Source organism: Ochotona princeps, chromosome 5 (assembly GCF_030435755.1).
Source record: "Ochotona princeps isolate mOchPri1 chromosome 5, mOchPri1.hap1, whole genome shotgun sequence".
In the NCBI taxonomy this organism is placed as follows: Eukaryota; Metazoa; Chordata; class Mammalia; order Lagomorpha; family Ochotonidae; genus Ochotona; species Ochotona princeps.
Genome location: NC_080836.1, coordinates 80,120,099 through 80,142,321, shown reverse-complemented (window position 1 = coordinate 80,142,321; position 22,223 = coordinate 80,120,099). Strand labels below are relative to the sequence as shown.

At 39.4% G+C, this 22,223-nt stretch overlaps 1 protein-coding gene across 1 annotated transcript in view; it reads right to left on the bottom strand.

The window, feature by feature from the left end:
• PARD3B (par-3 family cell polarity regulator beta) overlaps positions 1 to 22,223 on the bottom strand; it is a 1,014,759-nt gene that overhangs the window by 92,462 nt on the left and 900,074 nt on the right. The window contains exon 21 of the mRNA XM_004576910.3: positions 10,292 to 10,427. Coding sequence (XP_004576967.2) covers positions 10,292 to 10,427 — 136 coding nt within the window. The remainder of the gene's footprint in view (positions 1 to 10,291; positions 10,428 to 22,223) is intronic.

Sequence of the window (22,223 nt, the reverse complement as noted above, 5' to 3'; positions counted from 1 at the left end):
CATTAGAGAAAAGACAGCGGACTCTGATGGGCAAGGCATTTCTCACTCAACGTTTTCTACAATTTGTTTGAAGGAGAAATTCAAAACATTATCTTTGCACACACACACAGATACAGAGACACACAGACCACACTGCAATCAGGTTTTCTTTCCTTCCTAGTAGGTAAATGTTGATGATGTGATTGTTGGCTTCAGTGTACACTTTCCTGTGCATTCATAGATTGCTAAGCACAATGGGGGAAAAAGCAACAAAAGCTCCAGGAAACAGATTTGTTTCACCTGCTGCTGTGGCTTTCAAGCCCAGGGAATAAAGCAAAAGCTGGAACTTGGCCAAGTAAGACATGACATGGAGTTGCTTCAGGTGAAGAAACTTTTAAGGAGATAAAAAACTCATGTCCTCCATTATTTTACAAAAAGTCTCCAAAGTGGAAAAGAATCTATTGCTCAGTAAGTTACAGTAATAACATTGAATCCTTTCATTTAGTTGAGTCAATGGAAAGTGTTCTTGTCAGTCTAGCTGACATTCAATGGTATTAACTTTTGCATGATCTCATGAACCTTCTGAAAAGTATCACAGTGATTTCAAGGTTTAAAAGGAAACAGAAAAAAAAAAAAGAATGAGACTCACAGAAGGACTACAAATCACAGGCTGTCACAGGCATCACTACAATTTTATTCAAAAGTGATCACTTCTGGAGAATAGTAACTCCAATTCTGTGGTCTTGATTAATATCGTTTTAGGCCTGTCTTGGATACAAATGTTTTCCCTGACTAGCTTATATCACAGCCTTACATGAATTTTCTTTTCCTCATTATAACACCAGTCCTGTAACTAATAAGAACCAATTGATGTTGCGTTTCAGAATGACTTGGAGTCACACACTTTCTCCAAGTAAAAGCACAAGATGGTCACTGTGGTGACCTGGCTGGTTCATTCCAATCAAGGAGCTGTGGGATGGAATGTCACAGACTACAAGATCGGAACACAAACACAGCTTACACAGAGTTTTAATTTTTGTCAAGTGTGAGTGATACATGTGCTAAAATACCAGTTAGATGGATTTTCATATCTCCTACTCCAAACATCTCCATTTTTAAGTTTAGTTCCCAAAGTTTATTTTAGAACTTTTAAGCTCTGTTAAAATATACCATACCCAGTTGATTTTAAACAGCTTTGAGAACGGTTTAGAAAATCTGGAATTCATAGGCGTTTCTGCTATGGTTTCTCCTATATTACACAAAATGGTCATTTCTCCCATTGCAGTAGAAGAAAAGAATGTTATTATTGTAGAATTTGGAATTTGGGGTTTCAACCATGTTCCAACACAAACGGTTGTGGTTTGGGGGAAACTTAACCTATGCTAAACTCAACATCCTGAACTGGAATTAATTGCTCATTAGAAGCAAAAAAGTTATTCATTCTAATACAAGTACAGCATAGAAAGGTGTTTTTTTGAATTATATTATGGAAAAATAATATGATTCTGAATTTTCTTTTTCTATATTTTTCTATTTAAGCTTGGGTTTGAGCCAGAGATGGCTAGTTTACTTGATTGCAGTGTAAGAAGTGATTTGATTTTGACTTTTAAAGAGAACTGAAGAAACATTACACAACTCTGGTTTGGGTTCAATTCTATCGGGTTCAAACATAAATTAAGAGTGATAATTAAAAAAGTAGCTCACCAGAGGAAGAAAAGAGTTTACCTAGCATTTATAACTGAATAGAAATTAGAGATCCCCCTTTTTTCAAACATCTTCTTTTAAAAAAGTATCCAAACAGTTGACATCGGAGCTTTTGTTTCATTCTCTTTTCACTGGGAATTGGCACAGATTTGAAAACCAGCCTTGCCATTACTCTGAGCCCATGGAGTAAGGGTTTAGAACTTCACTTTTCTCATTTGTGAAACAGGATGCAGGACACTCACTTAACAGAGGAGTTGTATGGAATTGCTAACATAAGTTGGAGACAGCACTGAACAAATTATGTCATTGTTAATAACCTTGTTAAAGCAAAATTTTTGAGTGAATCACACACATGTATATATATGTGTGATATACATATGTCTCTCTCTGTGTGTGTGTATATATATATATATATTTTTCTTTTCCATTTCCCTTTTATGTTAACCCCTTAACTGTACCCTGGCATTTGTTAGTCTGGTTTGTACAGAGCTGAAAGAAGCTGCTTGAAGTCAACTTTCGTGTGACCTTTGATTTGAACATAAGCTCATTAGATAGATTAGGTATGCCCCAGGGTCTGAGATGAAAGAAATGGACTTGTGAAGGAAAAGTATACGTGTCACAGAAGAAAACAGATAATGTCCTTTGGACCAATGGAATTTGCCAAAGGTGTCCGACAATGAAGCTTGCTGGTCACCACCTAAAAGTGACTGTGGGTATCCCAGTGGCAAGCAGAAGGGGCAAGATTGGATGGCCCCATACCATGCAGTGTGTCCTGTACAATGTCCTGGAATGCCACAATCACCGGGGCTTTAGGACCTCCGATGATGACTGAGAAAGAATGGTGCTCCAGGCAATGGAATGTGTGATTTCTAAACATATTCACTATTTAAAAATGTCTCACATATATATTCAACACTTTTACATGCTCAAACATCATTTTAAGTGCTTTTACATGTAAACACTGACATGTTATGAAGCTTGAATGAAGTAAGACTATTATCCTAGTTTTAGAAGAGACAGGTGAAATAAATTGGCCCACTAGACCCAGCTAGTAAGTGGTGCAGCCTGAACAGAGGAGTGGTGTCTATATTTGAGTCTCTGATTTCACACTCCATGTTAGAATGCTTCCCATACCTTCTAAATCCTGGATAAAAATTCTAACTCAGGATATATGTATGTTTCAAAAGAAGAGCTGAGAAAGCAGGGGTAGTTTAGAGAAGCTGTCTTCAAGGCTGGCAGGGCAGTTGAAGACCCTTAGTCCGTTATTAGTTGCAGCAGCTTATGCCTTGAACCATGGAAAGCAGACTTAGAAGCAAAGGCTTCTTTTAGGTGATGTGGACACCAGTTTAATGGGAGAAATCAGCCACCCTCATGCTCAGGATACTTCCAGGGAGTAGGTAGTCAGGGAACTCAAAGGAAGGCTGGTTTTGGGGATCAAAGGCAGGTACTGGAGAAACCATAGGTTGTGGGAACAGCAACAAGCTCAGGGGTGGTGCCATTCCGGGAGGGGGTTCCATTTTAGCTTTCACTGTTCCATTTCTTTAATCTTGACTTTCAACCTGTATGAGTCAGGTTATATGCCTTCCCAAGTACTGTTCAGATTTGTTGCACTGAGAAGCATAATTTTATTGGGATGGCGAGGGGAAGGGAATGAACTTGAAACTCCTCAACACTTTAAGAGAAAAGGGTGGACTTATACAGGGTGCTATGATTGAGACAGAGGGAACATTAAGCCTAACAAACTTTGAGGAGACAAGCTTAAAAACAGCAACTAGCATTTTAGTGAAGTGTATGGACCTGCTGCCTTTTATGTCAGTATCCAATAGTGGAACTCCAATTAAATTCCCAGATGTTCAACTTCTGATCTAGCTCCCTGGTAAAGTACCTGGGAATGCCACTGTTGCTGCTCCTATTGTTTGCCCCCCGCCTTATGTGGGAGACCCAACAGAGTTTCAGGCACCTAGTTTTGAACTACTGGAGACCCCACACTTGAGGTCAATCAGAGAGTGGATCAGAGGAGGGAGAGATCAAACTCTCCTTCTTTTCTGCTTCTCCCCCTCTCTCTATCATTCTCTCTTAGTCAATCTGCCTTTGAAATAAATAATTGCAACATTTTTGGGGAGAAAAGATTGATAGCGGGAATGGGCCTAGACAAAGCCAAAAATGTCCAGGGCAGAAGAGAATTTCATTCTGTTTTTCCGATTCAGATAGCTTCTGCTGCTCATGGGCTACTGTTTTTTTGACCAGCACAAGGTTACTGGACATCAGTGACTTTTTTGTAGCCTGGTTTGAGACTCTAATAACAAATGGATCTCCCTATGGGATTCCTAACTCTAAATGGTCAACTTCTGAAAGAGCTACTGGAACAGTTTATTTTTATGTTGGGGACTATCTACACACATATTGCCTCCTTTCAAAATGACTTATAGTACATTAACTGCTAGAGATTGATTCACATGTTGAGTATTCCAGATCTCCCATACAGCTTATATGACAACATGTTCCTATGAAAGCCACACTGAAATACAAAAGTCAAAGCTGCCACCCTACTCTGTTCTTTCATTTAATTTCATTCATTTCTCAATTCCTTACTACATTCTTCAAGCAGCATTTCAATTTGATAAAATATTATTGATAAAATATTGATAAAATATTAACCTCAATAAAATCTTAGGCATTTCTAAAATCTACCTAGTATACAAATTGGGATTACTTCTTTTTTTCTCTACCTTAGACCCACTTCTGTTACTTGGTTCAGATGTTTTAAGAAATCAGGGATAATGTTGGTCTGTTAATGGAGTCAGCCATTGGGGGAACACTGTTCATAGTACTCCAAAGAGTTAGTTATTGTGTGGGAGAAGCCAAACTTCAGTCATCTCTGCACATCTATATTTAATGACTCAATGCTTTACCCCATTCTACCTTCAAAAGCTTTTAAGGACAGAATGTGTTTGTCATAAAATGGTAATCCATGAATGTATAAACAGAATAAGTCTACTAAAGAAAGTACCTTTAATCCTTCATAAGAATTTTGTTGCTTATCCCAGAGTGCATTCCTAGGTCTGAGTTGAATCACACCATGACTTGTCCATGTAATTAAAATGCCAGCAGTCTGGTAATTTTGTATGAATAATTCAGTGAACTTCTTTAGGTTTCTGGGACAGTTCAAAGATACTGAACTGCTAGACAAATATAAATTTTCTTTCTCTTTTTATCTAATAAATAGGATTAAATTTAAGATAATAGACATGGTTTTGTTTATGATAGATAGGAGAAAATAAATGAATGGAGAGATCTTTCTCTTTCCTTTAAAGTGTAAGAAAATGAAGGAAGTTGGTGTTACTGGAATTTAAAGCTGTAGTAGATAACTCAAGTGTGTCTGACATCCATTTTCCCTTTTCCTGTGACTAGCACTCTGCTTTTCCTTGGCCACTTCTCATTCATACACATTAGTCCATGGGGTTGTAGTGGGCTTGACTCTACTTTCTGGTTCCAAGGACAGTTTCAAGTTCTGGTACTGCATTTTGTCACATGAAGTTTGGTTTCACATTGGACCTGTTAGCCAGAGGCAAAAGAGCCACAGAGCAGTGTTTTATCAGCTCTAGGATTTTTTTGGGGGGCGGGGGTTAGAAAAAAATGTGAGTGAGACTATCTCTTTCCACTGTGATTGAGGTTGGAGTTCCTGCTGATTGTATTATTACACTATGGGAAAGCTTTCTGAGAACAGTACCAGTAGAGTAAACAGCAAGTTTGGGAGAAGAGAAAGGGACTCCTAAAGGCTTGTTTGTAAAATTTGTATCCAGCCTTACCAGAAGTCAGATTTACTTATAGATATATTTTATATATGAGTCAACAACACTTTCTTCCTTCCTTCATTCCTCTCTCCCCTTCTCTTTCTCTTTTCCTTTTTGGTTAGGTCAGTTTGAATTAGCTCTGTTCCTTGCAATGTAAGTCAGTTGACCAGTATAGAACGGCTCCTCAAAATCTTCAGCTTTTATTAGTTGCCTTTAAGAAGCAGACAAGAAGCATGCATACAGTTTCAATACTGGCACTGAGTCACTGATAGCAGGCACTCACATTCTTATCTTATGTTTAGAAAGTAAATTCTGATGGCTTATGTATTTGTTTGGATATTTATACATTCCACTTAGATCCCTTTCTTAGGACAATTCACACGATCTCAGCATCTTGTTCTCCTTTCCTCTGAATGCAGAATTTGCCGGATTCGTCTTTCATTCTCCAGTTCTGCTGCCAAGCACGTTCCTTCCAGTTGGCCACTGGAGCATCTTCATAACAGGATGAACAAATCTTTCAAAACACTTTCATTTATGAACGCAACCATCTCTTACTTCCAACTGTGTTCTACCTGTGCCAATCCTCTTTGCCAGAAAGATGTTGCACAGTGATTTTTTTATGACAGTGAATATGAATGCACCAATTTCCATGCTAGCTTAAAACCTTTTATCTCTCAGTTTTTCCACATATAAACAAATTTCCTATCCAAATGTCTACAAATCTTTTTATATATAAACATTCTCTCATTTTAGTCAAAGAGTTAAAAGGCAGGGGAGAGAATAAAACATGCCATGTCACCCTTAAAAAAGACAACAATTAAGGTACCAATATTAAAAAAACTTTAGAGCAATTGAGCCATCTCAATTTAAAAGTTATTTACGAGATATTCATGCTTCTGTTAAATAAGCAATCTTTATCTGCTAATAAAAGCAGCCAGTTTGCCAGAGAACTGTGTCAGCCTTAACAAGTTCTACAGAAAATATAATACTAGAAGATATCAGGTATTATGTTTTCTTTTGGCAAATATGAACAGTTCACAGCCAACGTATCTTGCTTACTTAATTGAGCCTCTGAAAGTCTCCAGGCCTTTCACTTGCAGCCATTGAAATTCGCTCAACTTGTTCATAGCTTTTCAGAGCCTAGATGGGAAAACAGCTACATAACTGCCTGGCTGAAAAGATTTTAAGGTTTCAGGTCCATATTTACAAACTATACAATCTGTGTGCATTCATTTATTTTAAAACAAATGAAGTGAATAATTCAGGAACTCTTTTGGGAAAGAAAAAAAATCCCACCCAAGTAGAAAGACAACAAAATATGTTGAGTGGGGAAATTCCCAAGTTGTCTCTAGCTTTCCTAGTCCCTTGCTTCCAACTAACTGCACTTACTTCCTATAGTAGAATTAACTTGCCCTTCTGAGTTAATATACAACACTTACCAAATACATATAAATGTTCAAATAATTCATGGCAAATATGTACCACAAAAACACTATGCACAGATTTAAACTATTTGTCCTCAAGTAATAGTATCTTTCCATTCCATGTCCACGAACTTTTCAAAATGCTCTTGCATTATTTTTCTATTTTATTTTGGCTTATGTACTTGTATTGCTAGCTAGGATTTGAGTTCCTCTGTGGTACAGATGTCATATTTTTACTAACACCTGGCTGACACTAAGATTGAGCAGATACTTGTGAAAATTGAATAGGAGACATGTAGTGGAGGAAGGGCAGGGAAGGAAAGAAACAAGACTAAGTAAACACCCAGGGGAACAGTGAGAGGAATCTGAGTTCAGGCCACAGGGTAGATGTCAGAGAACTGCATACTACATGGCCTGGGAAGATCTGGAAAGTTTGGGACAAGCCAAGTAAAGAACATTAGTTCCATTAGTTAAAGATATTCATGGATCTGAATAATCCTTCAGGAAATTAATTTCATCATTTAAGCACTGAAGACTTCTAGGAGCATGCTTCTTTTTATGTTTTGATCTATTTTGCAACCAGTTTAAAAGTACAGTTTTTTTCTCCAAAGCTGTGGGCTCGTTGATTGAGCCAAACAAGTACCAGTTGGAAATATTTGGAGGAAAAAAAATGCCTTTGAATCGAACACATGCAGACTACTTTTTCTTTTGTCATTATTCCTGAAACACTACAGTATAGCAACTATTTACATAATATTTGTATTAGATTCGGTACTATAAATAATCTAGAGATTATATAAAATGTAGCAGAAGACATGAGTATGCAATATGAATGTACCGCTCTGTTTGTTGTGCAAACTTGAACATCTATAGATTTGGATAGCCAAAGGGATTCTGGGAACCAATTTCTCACAGGTATCAAGGGATACCTATGGGTGCTAATAACTAGTTTCTTACTTGCTTCCTACAGATTAGAAGTTTCCCAGTGCAGTAGGAACTCAGGGAACATTTCCTCATGCCTCTCAATCTTAGGCATGCTATTAGGAGAGTGGTTACTCCATGAAAGTATTTCTGATGATGCTAGTTTCTGTAATTATTTTATTTAAAAAGTAGGACAGTTTACTGAAGCCACCCCAGCCAATATCCAATTTTCAGCATTGTGAGCCAGAATCTTTGAGGACCACCTGAAGCAGCACTGGGGCCTCTCTCAACCCTACACCTCTCCTTCATGGACTGCCAAGTTGATGTTAACTCGTGTAGTGGTGATGCTGAGGAATGGCCTGATTTTAGGAACCTCAGTCTCATCAAAGCTGCCTTGTTAACTTTCCAAATGTTAACTTTCCAAACCTGTTTTCCTAGATCTCTCCAAAAGGATCAAGACAACAGTGTAATTTCTCAAGCCAACACCAGACAAAAGATGCTAGTGTTTTTCCTTGGCTTGGGGAGAGGGGAGGAGAGGACGTTGAGATTCTAATCCCCGGTTTGGCGTAGCTCAGGTGATTACAAAGCACTCTCATATGACAGTGCGTTTCCCAAGCATCCCTTTGGGAAGCCTTGGACCTCAATTCCCTGGGAAACATAAAATTAGTCACTTTTGGCAAAGCTCAACACTCTGGAGCATGGGAAACACCAATTAAAATAGAGATAACTTCCTGACTCACTAGATTGTCTGGTTACACATTTGCTTGGAAGCAGCCCAGAGTACTGTTTTATAGCTCAGGTTTGGTAGGAGGTCAGGGGAACCGTTCAGCTTCCTAAAGGGAAAGTGTCTTGCTCCTTTCGACCTCACTTGAAGAAATCGTAGAGAATAACCAGGACAGCTGAGTTGAAAATTTGAGTTGTAGGGGACATTTTGCAGTGCATTGGGCATTGACACAACTTTCCCTGATTTCACTGTTTGCTTGTTCTATTGAGAGAGCTGACCCTCACCTAAGGCAAAGGCAGCCAATTGATCTCAATCAAGTTTGAGACAAAGTAAACTGCTATCTAGTTGGTTGTTCTGGGGATGTGCTTTCATTTTTGTTAGTGAGAATCTAAGAGACCCTGTAAATGACATTCTGTTTAATCCTAACATCTGTAATGGAACCTGGGAACAGCTGTTCACTCTGTTCTGTGGTCTCAGCATGCCTGCTTTGCCCAGGTGGAAGCCACTGGGCCTGAGACTGCCACTGCTCACCATGCACTGATTCCCAGGGTTTCTAAGCCCCACCACATGAGGACAATCTCCTGGGCCAGGGAGTTTCTGTTATACTGCACAACACTGGTGGTTCCTGAAATGGATTTTTTAACCCCAGCGTCAATCATCATACATGACATGCCCCAGTGTAGATATGAGTACCAGAAGGGATCAGCTCAGTTGCTGGATTCTACTTTTCTTGCCCTAACCATGTTATCATGAACTTGAACGCGGAACTTAAGAAACTTTTATACAATAGATTTGCCTCTCAAAATAGAGGGTGCCAAGCATAAAGGTGGGCACTGGAGATGAGAGAGATTCTCCTGGGTTATTAAAGCAGCACTAAGCCCTTCAGTAGAAGGCAGTCATCATGAAAGAGGGTAAGTGAGGACTGAATCTCAGCAAGGATACTACCACTACCATTGGTGGGCTGCTCCAATAATAATGTAAGCAATGAACACTAACATGTATTGAATGTTCGCTCTGTGTCAGACTCTGTGGGAAGTACCTGACAGGTACATTTCATCCAACTGTAAGCAGTCTCCTGTGGGAATTTCTGTGACTGCTCAACAGTTAAGTGTATTCTGTATTCTCTGACTTACTTTCTTGAGAAGACAAGAAAACGAATCATACTGGCCTGCCAAAACCCATGGAATATCTCTTCTATTGTCATAATATTCTTTTCTCTTCCCCGAAGTATTTGGCACAAGAATCCTCTAATACAAAAACTGCCCTTATCTCAAAAAGTGATTCTTGTATCCTGGTAAGATCAGCAGAATGTGCATTGCTCAGATCCAATATACAAAGAATTGATATAGCTGACAATAGCCCTTCTGAAATTTATTTCTAATAATTCTCTTCCAAAGGGTAGATGGCTTATGTTGCAAAGTTTGCTAATGCTGGGCCACATATCTGAGATCCATCAAAAGGAGTGTCAGGACAAGGCTCAGGGGCCACTGGCAGGGATTTTTTTTTTTTTATAGTAGCCAACATCTGTTTTTCCTCCTGCAATTAGAACGAACTACTGTGGTTTGATTTATGGAAACAACTTCTGTGGGAGAATATGGCTATGGTTTGTGTGATGTTTATGTTTATAACACCCACATCCCTGCCTGCCAAAATGTAAAGTAACCTGAGGTATACTTGCCATGTCCCTCTGCTCCAACCTATCTAATACAGATGAATTCAATGATTGGAATCAGGCCTGGACTTACCCAGTGAAGGTCATAATCAGATGGTCTTGCTCTTCCATCACCATCTTCATACAAAGGGAAACCTTCCCTTCGAGCCTGATAATACTCCTTCCGCAACTTCTGGATGCGATCAGTGTTTCCAGTCACGGGACGGCCACTACAGGGTGCAATCAAAGAGATACGGTTGAGTGTGCACATCCCTGAGAGTTACTCCGTGGTCCTTAAAGGGACTGACATTCAATTCTGGAAGAGTAGATCACACAAGCCACATATGCTAGAAAATGATGAATCAGTACTAAAAATGAAAAACAGCTCTGATACAAATACCTTTAGATCTAAGGTTCAAAACTTCTGATTTGGGATTAATACATGTCTTTTGAATGAGAAAGTGAGACAAAGCCCTCATCTTTTGGAGCAATGAAAAACCCCATCACTTATCCCTTCTAATCATACGGAGTTAAATGTTAATGTATCTAATTTCTCAGATAAGAGCTACCTATCTGGTACAAAGTTGACCCAAAGGTTGGATGTGATGGAGTTTTCACATGCCAGTGTTCATGAAGTTTTTCAGGGGAGTATGGTCGTGAGATACATATACATGTGAACAGGGCCAGAGCATTGGGAAACACAAAAACGCAAAATCCATGTAGAAAAGGTAAAAACATGAAAAAGTAGAATGTGCAGTGCAGGATGATTAAACGTACTATCTCCTGTGCTTGTCCAAAGCTCTCTCTCAGGAATTAATAGCTGCTCCAGTTACTCAGCTACCCAAACTCAAACTGGACAACTTGTGGCTTCCATTTAGATTGGAATGGTTTTTTATGCTCATTTCAATAGAATCAATATCAGGCAATACAACTCAAGGTTAAGGAGCAAGAGGGAATGACAGGGAGATTTGACCTATCATTCAACTTCTTTGGTTCATTTGAGGCATGCCAAAACTTAATGTATGGGAATACAAAAAACAGTTCCCAGTCCTTGTCCACAGAAAGCACAGTAACAGAGATAAAGGGAAGACAGAACTATTGAAGGCACACTACCTTGGGGCATTTGCTACAACAGAGATTGGTACAGTTGTCATGAGAACACAGATGGTTAAACTTTGATAAGGTGAAGACACAGCCATGGGAGATCATGAGAGGCTCCACTGAGCAGGTGAGACTTACAGGAGCCTGGAAGAATGCTTAAGTGCTCAACAGCTGGATAAGTGAGATGAGGACTTTTCAGTGCAGAGAAGGTGGGACCAAGTGCAGTGGTTAGGAAGCATCTGTATGAGCAAGCAGTGGACCCCAATTTTTTGTTTGGCTTAATGCAAACCTCAAGTGGCATGTGTTGCTTTACTCTACTACAAAGCATATGAGAATAAAAATGAATGCCAGTGTCTTTACCTTAGGAGACATTTAGAGTTTAATAAATGACAAAAGCTTATCACTTGCAAAATTTGGTATTTTAATTCAATGGATGATGACACTTGTGTTCTATGGATGAGAACCACTGCTATAGTGATAGGATATATAAGAAACAGGAAAGAGAGAAGTGAGGCTTGGAAAGATAGGTGGGGACCCAGTGTTAAAAACCTTGAATGCCAGAAGTCCCCCAGTTGAGTTTTAAATTGACATGAGTTATCAAATGCAACAGAGATAATCTAGTTTGGTAAACTACTGGGAAGTTATAAAAAGAAAATGATGGATGGCTATTCTTTGAAAGAAAAACCTTTTTGCTGATCTAGGTTGTAGTTTCATTGAAAGTCTGACCATGTGTCTATGTGTTGTGGCAACAGTTTGTACAGGGGTCTGGGCTCTCAGGCCACTCCTTGGGTGAAGAGACCACCTTTGACGGTGACACCCGAGACAAATCTTTAGATTTTTTTTTCTCAATAAATTTTTAAACATTCCCAAACATTTTCCCACTTATTTACCATAAGTTTTTTTTTTTTTTTGCAAATAAAAGTTTTATTTGAACACATACAGAAAACAGTTACAAGACAACAAACGTCCTGATAAATACTTCTGGATCATGGGAAGGTAGACAAAGCAGCGGAGTCTGTTTTGAACAGCTTCTCCTGCTCTGGAGTAATTTGAGAATACGACAGTGTTAGTATCCAATGCACAGGCTTCTGCCGATTACGGGAATTCATGAGCCGCGTTCAAACTCACCAGATGAATTCAATCAACACGGTGCAAACATCGCATACATAATCTATTAGTTTACCCCAAAGAAACTGAAACATTGAATTCAAGTAGAATGAAGTCATCAGCAATAAATAGGAAAAAAGGAAAGAAACAGATAAGACACTAGTTTTTTTTAAAGTCACAACTTTCCTCCATTTGTGGTGGGAAAAATCATACTTGGACTGTAAACTATTCTTCCATATGCCTATTAATGCATAAATTTAACATTGCAGGTTTTATCGGATTGCCATTCTCAAATAATGGAGTGGAGCAAGAATATAAAACCAGTTAATCAGGATTCAGAACTCCCCTATGGCTAACAGGAACATGATGATTTACCCAGAACAGAAATCTTGCCCCAGCGAAAAAGGAAAGGACTTCACAAAGTCACGGGCCATCCAAGGGCAGAACATGCCGTATCTTCACCCTTGGTGAATATTTCAAATTAGGTATCGGACAAGATGCAAAGCTTCCATTATAATCTGGGAATACATCTCATTATCACTCTTTCTTTCCATCCCCCCTCATTCTACCTTCAGAAAATGTACCTAATTTTTCTCACGTAGGTTTTACATACTGAAATTGGGACTAGCAAATTCTTCCACTTTTCAACTTTCCTTAGCAGATAATACTTAAAAGTTTAATACCAAATAAAATAAAGGGCCTGGAGTGGTAGCTTAGTGGCTAAAGTCCTTGCCTTGCACACAGCAGGATCCCATATGGGTGCTGGTTCATATCCTGGCTGCCCCACTTCCCATTTAGCTCCCTGCTTGTGGCCTGGGAAAGCAGTAGAGGAGGCTCAAAGCCTTGGGACACTGCACCCATGTAGGAGACTTGAAAGAAGCTTCTGGCTCCTGGCTTCAGATCGGCTCAGCTCTGGCTGTTGCGGCTAATTGGAGAGTGAACCAGAGGATGGACGATCTTTCTCTACCTTTCCTTCTCTTTGTAAATCTGCCCTTCCAATAAAAATAAATACATTAAGAAACTAAAGTAAAATGCTAAATAGTAAATAAAATTGACAGCATTATTTTAACAAAAGCAATAAATTGAATGTATTGTGTATCAAAGACACAGAAAGTTAGCAGTTCAAAGAGGGACATACAAACACCCCTGAAATAATTACATAACTTATTATGGCTCTACTTTATATGTGCTTATAAAGTATAGAGCTTTGCCCAGGGCAGACATTGCTAATCAATTATAGCACTTTGCCCAGCTACACCAGACATGATGTTAGAATCTTTCTCAACTCAGAACTTCACAATGCCACTAACAATCTACAGAAGCTGACACGTGACTTGAGGTTATTTGCAATTCCTCTGTAAATGTTTCTCCAAATATTGCAAAAGGATATCGAGATAGGCTTTCTTCCTTCTCTCTTTAAAGACAGAGAATATAAGACTCCCAGTTCAAGGTGATTAAGGTCTGACTGGCTTCCACAACGACTCACTCCACCATGGCTTAATAACTTGCGACCTGTTTCTTTTCCTTCTTCTTAGGTATGTCCTGGAGGCTGGGTCCTTCAGCAACATGCCACATCAGAATGGATATTAAGGTGAGCTTGCAGGACTTACTTTCTAATAATTCTAGTTTTTCTTCTATGTATGTTGACTTCTATTTTTTTGGTTTTATGAAGCTCAGGAGTGCAAATTTTAGGGAATCGATTGCGTTTTAACTTCAGAGGTGACATCACACATTATGATGTAACTCGGATAGGCTTGGGAGCAAATAACACCCACCAAAATGTCAATAACCCCATCTCCATGTTGCTGGTCAGGAAACCAGCTTTTCTGTATTATCTTTTTCATAGGATGAAGTCAAGTCAGGCCACTCTTACAAAGAGATTCTCTAGCAGCTATATCCATGTATAGATGACCAATGCCATCTTACACTTACAGTGTCATGCATTTTATGTTAATTCAAGCAGTGTAACACAAAACATTTATCTGGTAGTGATTTCTAACAAATTATATAGCTTGGGCCTCTAAAGGAACATGTATAGTTTCAGTCAGCTACCTTTTATGGCATTTTAGGGCTGGATAGAGCCTAAAATTGTAATGGATATCAGAAACCATGTCATTTTCTTCACAGCCACCTACAATAATAAATTCTAACAGCAGTAAACATCCCAAAACGCATTATCTGCTACTAAAAAAATCTAACTTTAATCTTTTTTGTTGTTGTTCACAATTACATCAACCTTGGTCCTTCTACAAATGAGTGTTTATTTGTGCATGTCATACTCTCTTCTCGTTACTGTGGCAGGCTAGAGAAAATGCGCTAACATTATTGGACTCTTACAACGTCCACAGTAAAATATGTATGCTCAGTATGGTTCACCTGATTTAATTCTCAGTTAAATCTGTGATGACGTTGTGTTATGGATGTTTTACAGGTGATTACACTGAGTCTCTGAGAAGCGACTCGATTGGTAGACGGTGGAACCAGGTTTTGTGTGACTCCAAAGCCGGTGCTGTTCTTCTATCTCATGTTGCCTGGTGAGAAGGGCATTAAAATGCAGCAGGCATTTTGCAGCTGTAGTTCACAGGCATTTCAAGGCAGAGGGAATTTAGCAGAGCACATTTATCGCTACACCTTTTGATATTCTTTTATTTGCACAGATCTTTGCAATAAAAATAGAAATAGAAGCAGCTAAAGTAATAGGAAAACATGCAATGAAGTCTGTATTCATTAAAGAATGAAGTTGGAGGAATTGCAGCCTGAGACTTCTGGGCAATTAATATATCTGTAGCAGGCTTATGTGGAAAACTGGTACAAAATGGAATGGAGTGCAGAAGAGAATCATCATAGGACAAAAATCCCACACAAACAGGCTCTGGGCAAGGAGACAGTGAGAGCTGCTGGGAAAGCTGGTCATTAGCTAAGCAAGAGGGAGCTGGGCAAACCACCAACTGCCCCCGTTGTTGGACCTGGGAGTTTTCTGTGGTTCCTGGTGTGTACATCTAAGTGAAAATGCACCCAAATTCATGCATTCTATGATTAAATTGCATATAATACCAAACAGCCATTTCTCTTTCAGTGCTGTTTTCACATAGCCTCAAGACATGGAGGTCTTCATTCTGAAAGAGGAACGTTTGTGTTGCTGCTTGAGGACAGTCATTTGTGGGAGCCATTCTGGTGTCTAGACTTAGTGGTACGGCTTATTGCCTTCAGGCAATGGAATCATTGTTTTAAAATATTAAATTTAGTTTTTATTATTTTATGATACAGTTCCATAGGCTCTGGGATTTCACTTCGTCCTTCTCCAATGCCCAACCCTCTCCTCCTCCCACAATGATTTCCCCTATCTTATTATAATGCTTTAGCCCTACATAAACAGTCATAATAAGTCCATCAGTCTGCTATTTAAATGTATGCTGACTGGTAGGTAGGGGCAAGGTCAGAGAGCCCAGCATCCTACTGTCAAGATATATTTAACATCTTTATTTGGAAGTAGAGATGCATACTGCATTGTACCTTCACATTTCGGTATGATATTCTCTATTGCATAGTTACTATGTAGTTACTATACATCCCCTTAAATTGAAAACCATAAAACAAAATCAACAGCAGGAAGAAAAATACAAAATTAACAACATGAAGTAAAATAGCATGCTACTGAATGACCAATGTCACTGAAGAAATGAAAAAGAAAATCAAAAACCTTCTTTTTTTTTTTAAAGATCTATTTATTTTATTGGAAAGGCAGATGTACAGAGAGGAACATTTTCTGTCCGATGAGTCACTCCCCAAGTGGCCGCAATGACTGGTGCTGCACCAAGCCGAAGCCAGGAGCCAGGAACTTCCTTCCGGGTCTCCCACGTGGGTGCAGGGTCCCAAGGACTTGGGCTGTCCTCGAGTGCTTTCCCAGGCCACAAGCAGGGAGCTGGATGGGAAGTGGAATTGCTGGGATTAGAACTGGTGCCCATTTGGGATCCCGGCATGCTCAAAGCAAGGACCCCAACCATCATGCCATCGTGCCGGGCCCCAAAACCTTGTTGAAGCAAATGATACTACTATGTGACCTATGAGTCAGTGAGGAAATTAATTAAAAACTTTTTGAATGAACAGTGCAGGAGTCCAGCTCCGGCCTGGGGTTCAGAACTCGTGAAGTGTGCATGGAGTCGGCGCAAAGAGAGAAAGAAAGAGACGGACCACTAGAATTCCATGATGATAGTGGGCTATGCAATAAAGCAATCCGCTTTATTTATACAGAATCAGTCAAACTCTGGCTCAGACTTTTTACGTCATGATCAAATGGGTGTTACTAAAGATAATTCTGCCATTTGTTTCACCTAAGGCAAGCTCAATCAGTAACACATACCTCTTGAATCAGCTAAGGGCGGAAATGTAATGCAGGAGGCAGGACCCAAAGATCAAAGGAAGAGGGAAAGAATGGGTTTCCCCTTTACCTGGAGACTAGCTCCCTTGATTAGCACAAGGTCAATAGGGGAAGAGGATTTTAAGTGAAGGTAACTGCTATGCCTCTGATTAGCATAGGATCAAAGGGGGCAGCAATACATTAACTGTTAACTCTGCAGAGGCAGACAATGCCTAAATAAATTACAGAAATCTCAGTGGGATAGTCCGGTGTCCATGCAAAGGGAGGTGGAGCTGCATCCAGGTGATCTAGAGATATTCCCGCTGGAGCCCTGCTGCACAGCAGGAGGTTCCTTGCAGCCCTGCCAGCAATGGAACAATACTCTTTACACCTTCCTGTCTTCCACACCCATCACACGGACCCCAGCAGAACAGAAATAAAAACAAGGGCCTGGCAATAGCATAGTTGTTAAAGTCCTCGCCTTGAACATGCTGGGATTCCACATGGCTGCCATTCTTTTTAATGGCTGAGTAATACTCCATGAAGTAGATTTGCCACAGTTTCTTTAGCCACTCCTCTTTTGACAGGCTTCTGGGTTGCTTCCATGTCTTTGCCATTGTAGATTGCTTGCTGTAATATAAAATTACAGATCCTTTTCTCATATGCAGATTTTATTTCCTATGGACATATTTCCAGAAGTGGATAGCTGGGTCATAAGGCAGATCAATGTTCAGTTCTCTTAGCACTTTCCATATGGAATCTTAACAGGAATATCCATATCTTATGAACTTACTGAATAAAGCACTTTACATTAGGCGTGTTTAAGTTAACAACAAACAGTATCATAGGAAGTTCATTTCTATGCCTGACAGATTCACTAATTTTTAAAAAGTTACAGTAAAATGTTATATTGATGAATTCATTAAAATGTTTAGTTACGAGAATTTGGTAGTCATCTTTCAAAATTTATTAAAGAGTGGTATTTCAATTGCTTTCACAAAAGGGTGTTTAAATATAAAGAATAAACACCTTTGTGCCCTTCAGAATGATAAATTTGTGGCTGTTGTTGAAGATCTATGCTATTGTCATAGTACAGGGGCAAAGAGTGGAGGGCAATGGAGAGGGTGGAAGAGGAAACCCCACAGACCCATGGAACTGCATCATGAAAACCAAAAATGATAAAGAAAAATATATGAAGATACTGATTTTTCCTTTTTTTTCTCTATCTCCCAGAGGATGTGTCTTTGTTTTTGTCTTTTTCCATTTAACAAATAAAACTCATCACAATTTTAAAATTAACATTTTGCAGTGCTATATTTCCACACATGGAAACAAGGCCAAGTTTTTTTAAAAGTAGTAATGAAGTTCTCAAGTCATTTAAGAGTCTGTGAGAGTCACACTCTTAAAACTTAACAATATCAACATAGCAAAATTTACCTGGTTATATGCCTTGCTGTTTTACAGGTCTCACTGTAAACCTTGAAAATGTTTTTGAACAAAATGTTTATCCGAAGACAAACAATCATAGTACAACTGTTGTTTATTTCCTATTGGTAATAAAGGATTATCTATCAAGTAAAACTTTTGTGAGATTCTTACAGATGTACTCAGGAGCATTAATTCAAAAACATCTAGGACTCATAGAAACTATAGTCCCAAATGACACTATAATACTCAATAGATTTAGCTTTTCATAATTAAAAGCTAAGTGGTATGTCGATTTATACTGAATAAATAACAAGTAATCGATCTTTCAGGGAACTCAATTTTATAGAACTCTTCAAATGATGCTTTAATCCCAAATATCTCAAAATTTTTCAGTATAAATTCGGTGAAAATTATGCATGTATTTTTAGTTTTATGTAGGAGGAAAATGGCTGGATCATAAAGTAATTTTGTCTTCAGTTTTTTGAAGAGCCTCTTAGCTGTTTCCTGCAGAGACTGCCTTGCGTTGCCCTTCCACCAGCGGAGTGTGAGGGCTCCACTGTCTCCACATCTTTGCCAATGCTTGGGATTTACTGTTTTTCACAATAGCCCAGCTACTAGGTATGCAGTGTTATCTCTTGGCCATTCTAATCTGCATTTCCGTAAAGGTCCAGGATACCGAGCATCTCTTGTGTCCATGTGCTTTGCCCATTTTTTAAAAAAGATTTATCTATTTTTATTGGAAAGTCAGATGTAAAGAGAGAGGAAGAGACAGAGAGGAAAATCTTCCATCTGCTGGTTTACTTCTTAGGTGGCCATGGGGGCTGGTGCTGGGCCAACCCGAACCCAGGAGCTAGGAGCCTCCTCTGGGTTTCCCAAGGGGGTGTGAAGTCCCAAGGTTTGGGCTGTCCTCTGCTGCTTTCCCAGGCCACGGACGGAGAGATGGATAAGAAGCGGAGCAGCCAGGTCACGAACTGGTGTCCCTGCGGGATCCTGGTGCGTGCAAGGTGATGATTTAGCTATTAGGCTACTGTGCCAGGCCTGCTTGTCTGTTTTAAAGTCAGGCTGCTTGTCTATACTTGAGTTGTGTTCTTTCTATTAAGCCATAATCACAATGAAATTTGCCAAATCTTCTCTCATTCAATTGGTTGTTGCTTCGCCTTTTTTTGTTTTTTGTAAATTTCTTTTGATGAGTAAAGGTTTTAATTTTGATCAACAAGAACAAAAAGAGGAATTATGCACATGTAAAGTGATTTCTCTGACTCCTTCCTTCTCTCAGTTTCCTCTAAAACCATCTCATTCTGGGGCTGGCATTGTGGAACATCAGTTATTCAACCACATGCAATGCCAACATTCTATTTAGAAACCAAACTTTGTGTACTGGCTGCTCTGCTTCTGATCCAGCCCTCTGTTGATGCACCTGGGAAGGCAAGAGAAGACAGTTCAAGTACTTAGACCCCTGAAACCCACATGCGAGACCTGGAAGATGTTCTAGGCTCCCGATTTTGTCAAGGTCCAGCCTGACTGTTGCAGCTATTTTGGGTGTAATCCAAGCAATAAAAAAAAGCTTTCTTGGGCCTGACATGATGGCTCAGTGACTAAATCCTCACCTTCTATGTGCCTGGATCTCACATGGGCACCATTTTGTATCCTGGCTGCTGCACTTCCCATCCAGCTTCCTGCTTGTGGCCTGGGAAAGCAGCTGAGGACAGCTTAAAGCCTCAGAGACCTACCCCCATGTGAGAGACCTGGAAGAAGCTCCTGGCTCCTGGCTTTGAGCTGGCTAAGCTTCGGCTGTTGTGTCCCCTTGGGAGTAAATAAGTAGACAGAAGATCGTCTCTTCTTCTGGCTATAAATATGCCTTTCCAGTAAAAATATGTAAATATTTAACAACAAAAAATAAAATTTTTCTCTTACTTTGTCTTTTGAATAAAACGATTCCTTCCCCCCCCCTTTTTTTTTAGTATTTTCAAAGGCCCATTGACAAATTTCAGAAAAATCTTGGGACACACAGCTGACTACCCACGGGCACTACTTGGGGATTCCTTCCAAGTTTGCTATCACTATTTATGATGGTGGCCCCAATTTCTAATTACATGTGCCAAAAATTCTTCCAAAGTCCCCCAGATAATTGCAATATGCATTTGCTTATGTGGGCACTGCATTTGCACCAAGCTTCAATTATCTGGTTGACTAAAGCACTTGCTATACATTAAGAGTTCAGGGTGAATGTTTGGGTTAAGATACTGCTTTTACTGCTTGCATTTCTGAGATCAGATGAGATTAATTGAGGGGGGTATGGCCACAGACAATATTTGCATCTCATATCAGTCCTGCCTCTATTCTGAATTCCAGTTTCCTACTAATATGCACACTTGGAGGAGTAGTTGATGGCTCAAGCAGTCTTTTCCCCGTCACTCACTCAGGAGAACTACAGTGTGTTCCAGAATCCTGGCTTCAGCTTTGGGCAAGCCTGCTGTGGACATTTCAGAAGTGAACCAAAGGATTGGAGATCTGTTTTTCTGATTGCCACTCAATAAGTAAAATAAAAAAGTAGTCCTTTGCTTACTAGAAGATCTATAAATTCAAATATTACGAGAAATGTACTTAGAGGTAGAGTGAATAATTCCTAACAAATGCACTTTTATATCTAGAATCTCCTTTCATTTTTAGTAATACTTTTGTCAACCTTTTTTTTTTTTTGACATTCTTAGAAGGTAAGAAAGCAAGGTTTAGGAGTCTTGAGAAGATATTTAGCGGTATATGACAAACTGAGGTCAGAGTACGAATAAGTACTACATACTGTGCTAGGATATAATTTAGGAAAGTCATTTACCAAATGACTGTTTATGTCAGTATTTTATGGGGAAACTGGAAAACTGGTCCAGAGAATCAAGCAAGCAAGGTAGGGTCACAAGGAAAGAAGAAAGAGCACACAGCTATGGTATTTTAGCTCAGTCTGGAATCCTGAGCCATGGTCCTTCTCTCTGCTTTCTCTGTGCTGCTTGTGGCATTTTGACCTCCATGCAACAATCCGACAACATGACCTGGCTTACCTGGTTCTCCTGACTTTGCCACGGCAACCCAAGTCTGTGTGTTTCCTGCTTTTAGCATCTGCTTCCTTTGAGAGCCTGGACTTGGTATTTCCACCCCTGGACTGGAGAACTGACCTTCTGACACTCATGTCTTGAAGGTTTGCCTTCACAAGCTTAACCCTGGACTGCACTTTGACCTCTGTGAATCAAGCCATGGCGGTACAGCATCGAAAAATAAAGGTCCCTTCCCCTAGCACTTTTGATTGCATACTGGTAACATTTCTGCTCACAGCATGAACGATGGCTACATTTACCACTCGAAATCATCTCATAGATGCAAGGGCAACTTCCCCCCATCTGATCAACTATTTTTAAATTTATTATTATTATCATTATTATTATTATCATTTTATGGTAGAGTTAAAGAGGCTCCTGGGATTTCCCTTATCCCCTCACCACCACCAGCCCCCCGCACCTAGTTCCCCTATATCATTACTAAAGTTCTTCAAACACAGTCATATGCCCGTCATTGTGGGCATGGACAATGGCAGAGAGTCCAGCATCCTATTGTCAAGATATACTAAACAGTTTCATTGTAAGTCCATCTTTGTCTGGAAGTAGAGATGCATACTACATTGTATCCTCACATCTGGATATGTTAGTCTCCATTTTACAGTTACTGTACATCCCCTCAAATGAAAAGTCACAGTACAAAATCAACAATATGAAAAAAAATAGAAATTTACAATGCCATGAAGTTAAATAACATGCTACTAGATATGATAGTCTCCATTACACAGCTACTATATATTCCCTTAATTGAAAAGACACAAAATCAACAGAAGAGAAAAGAAATTAACAACACCATGAAGTTAAATAACATGCTACTGAATGACTTATGTGTTGCTGAAGAAATGAAAATCAAGAACCTTCTTGAAGAAAATGATGCTACTGTATGATCTATGAATCATTTAAGAATTTAATCACAAGAAACTGCTTTG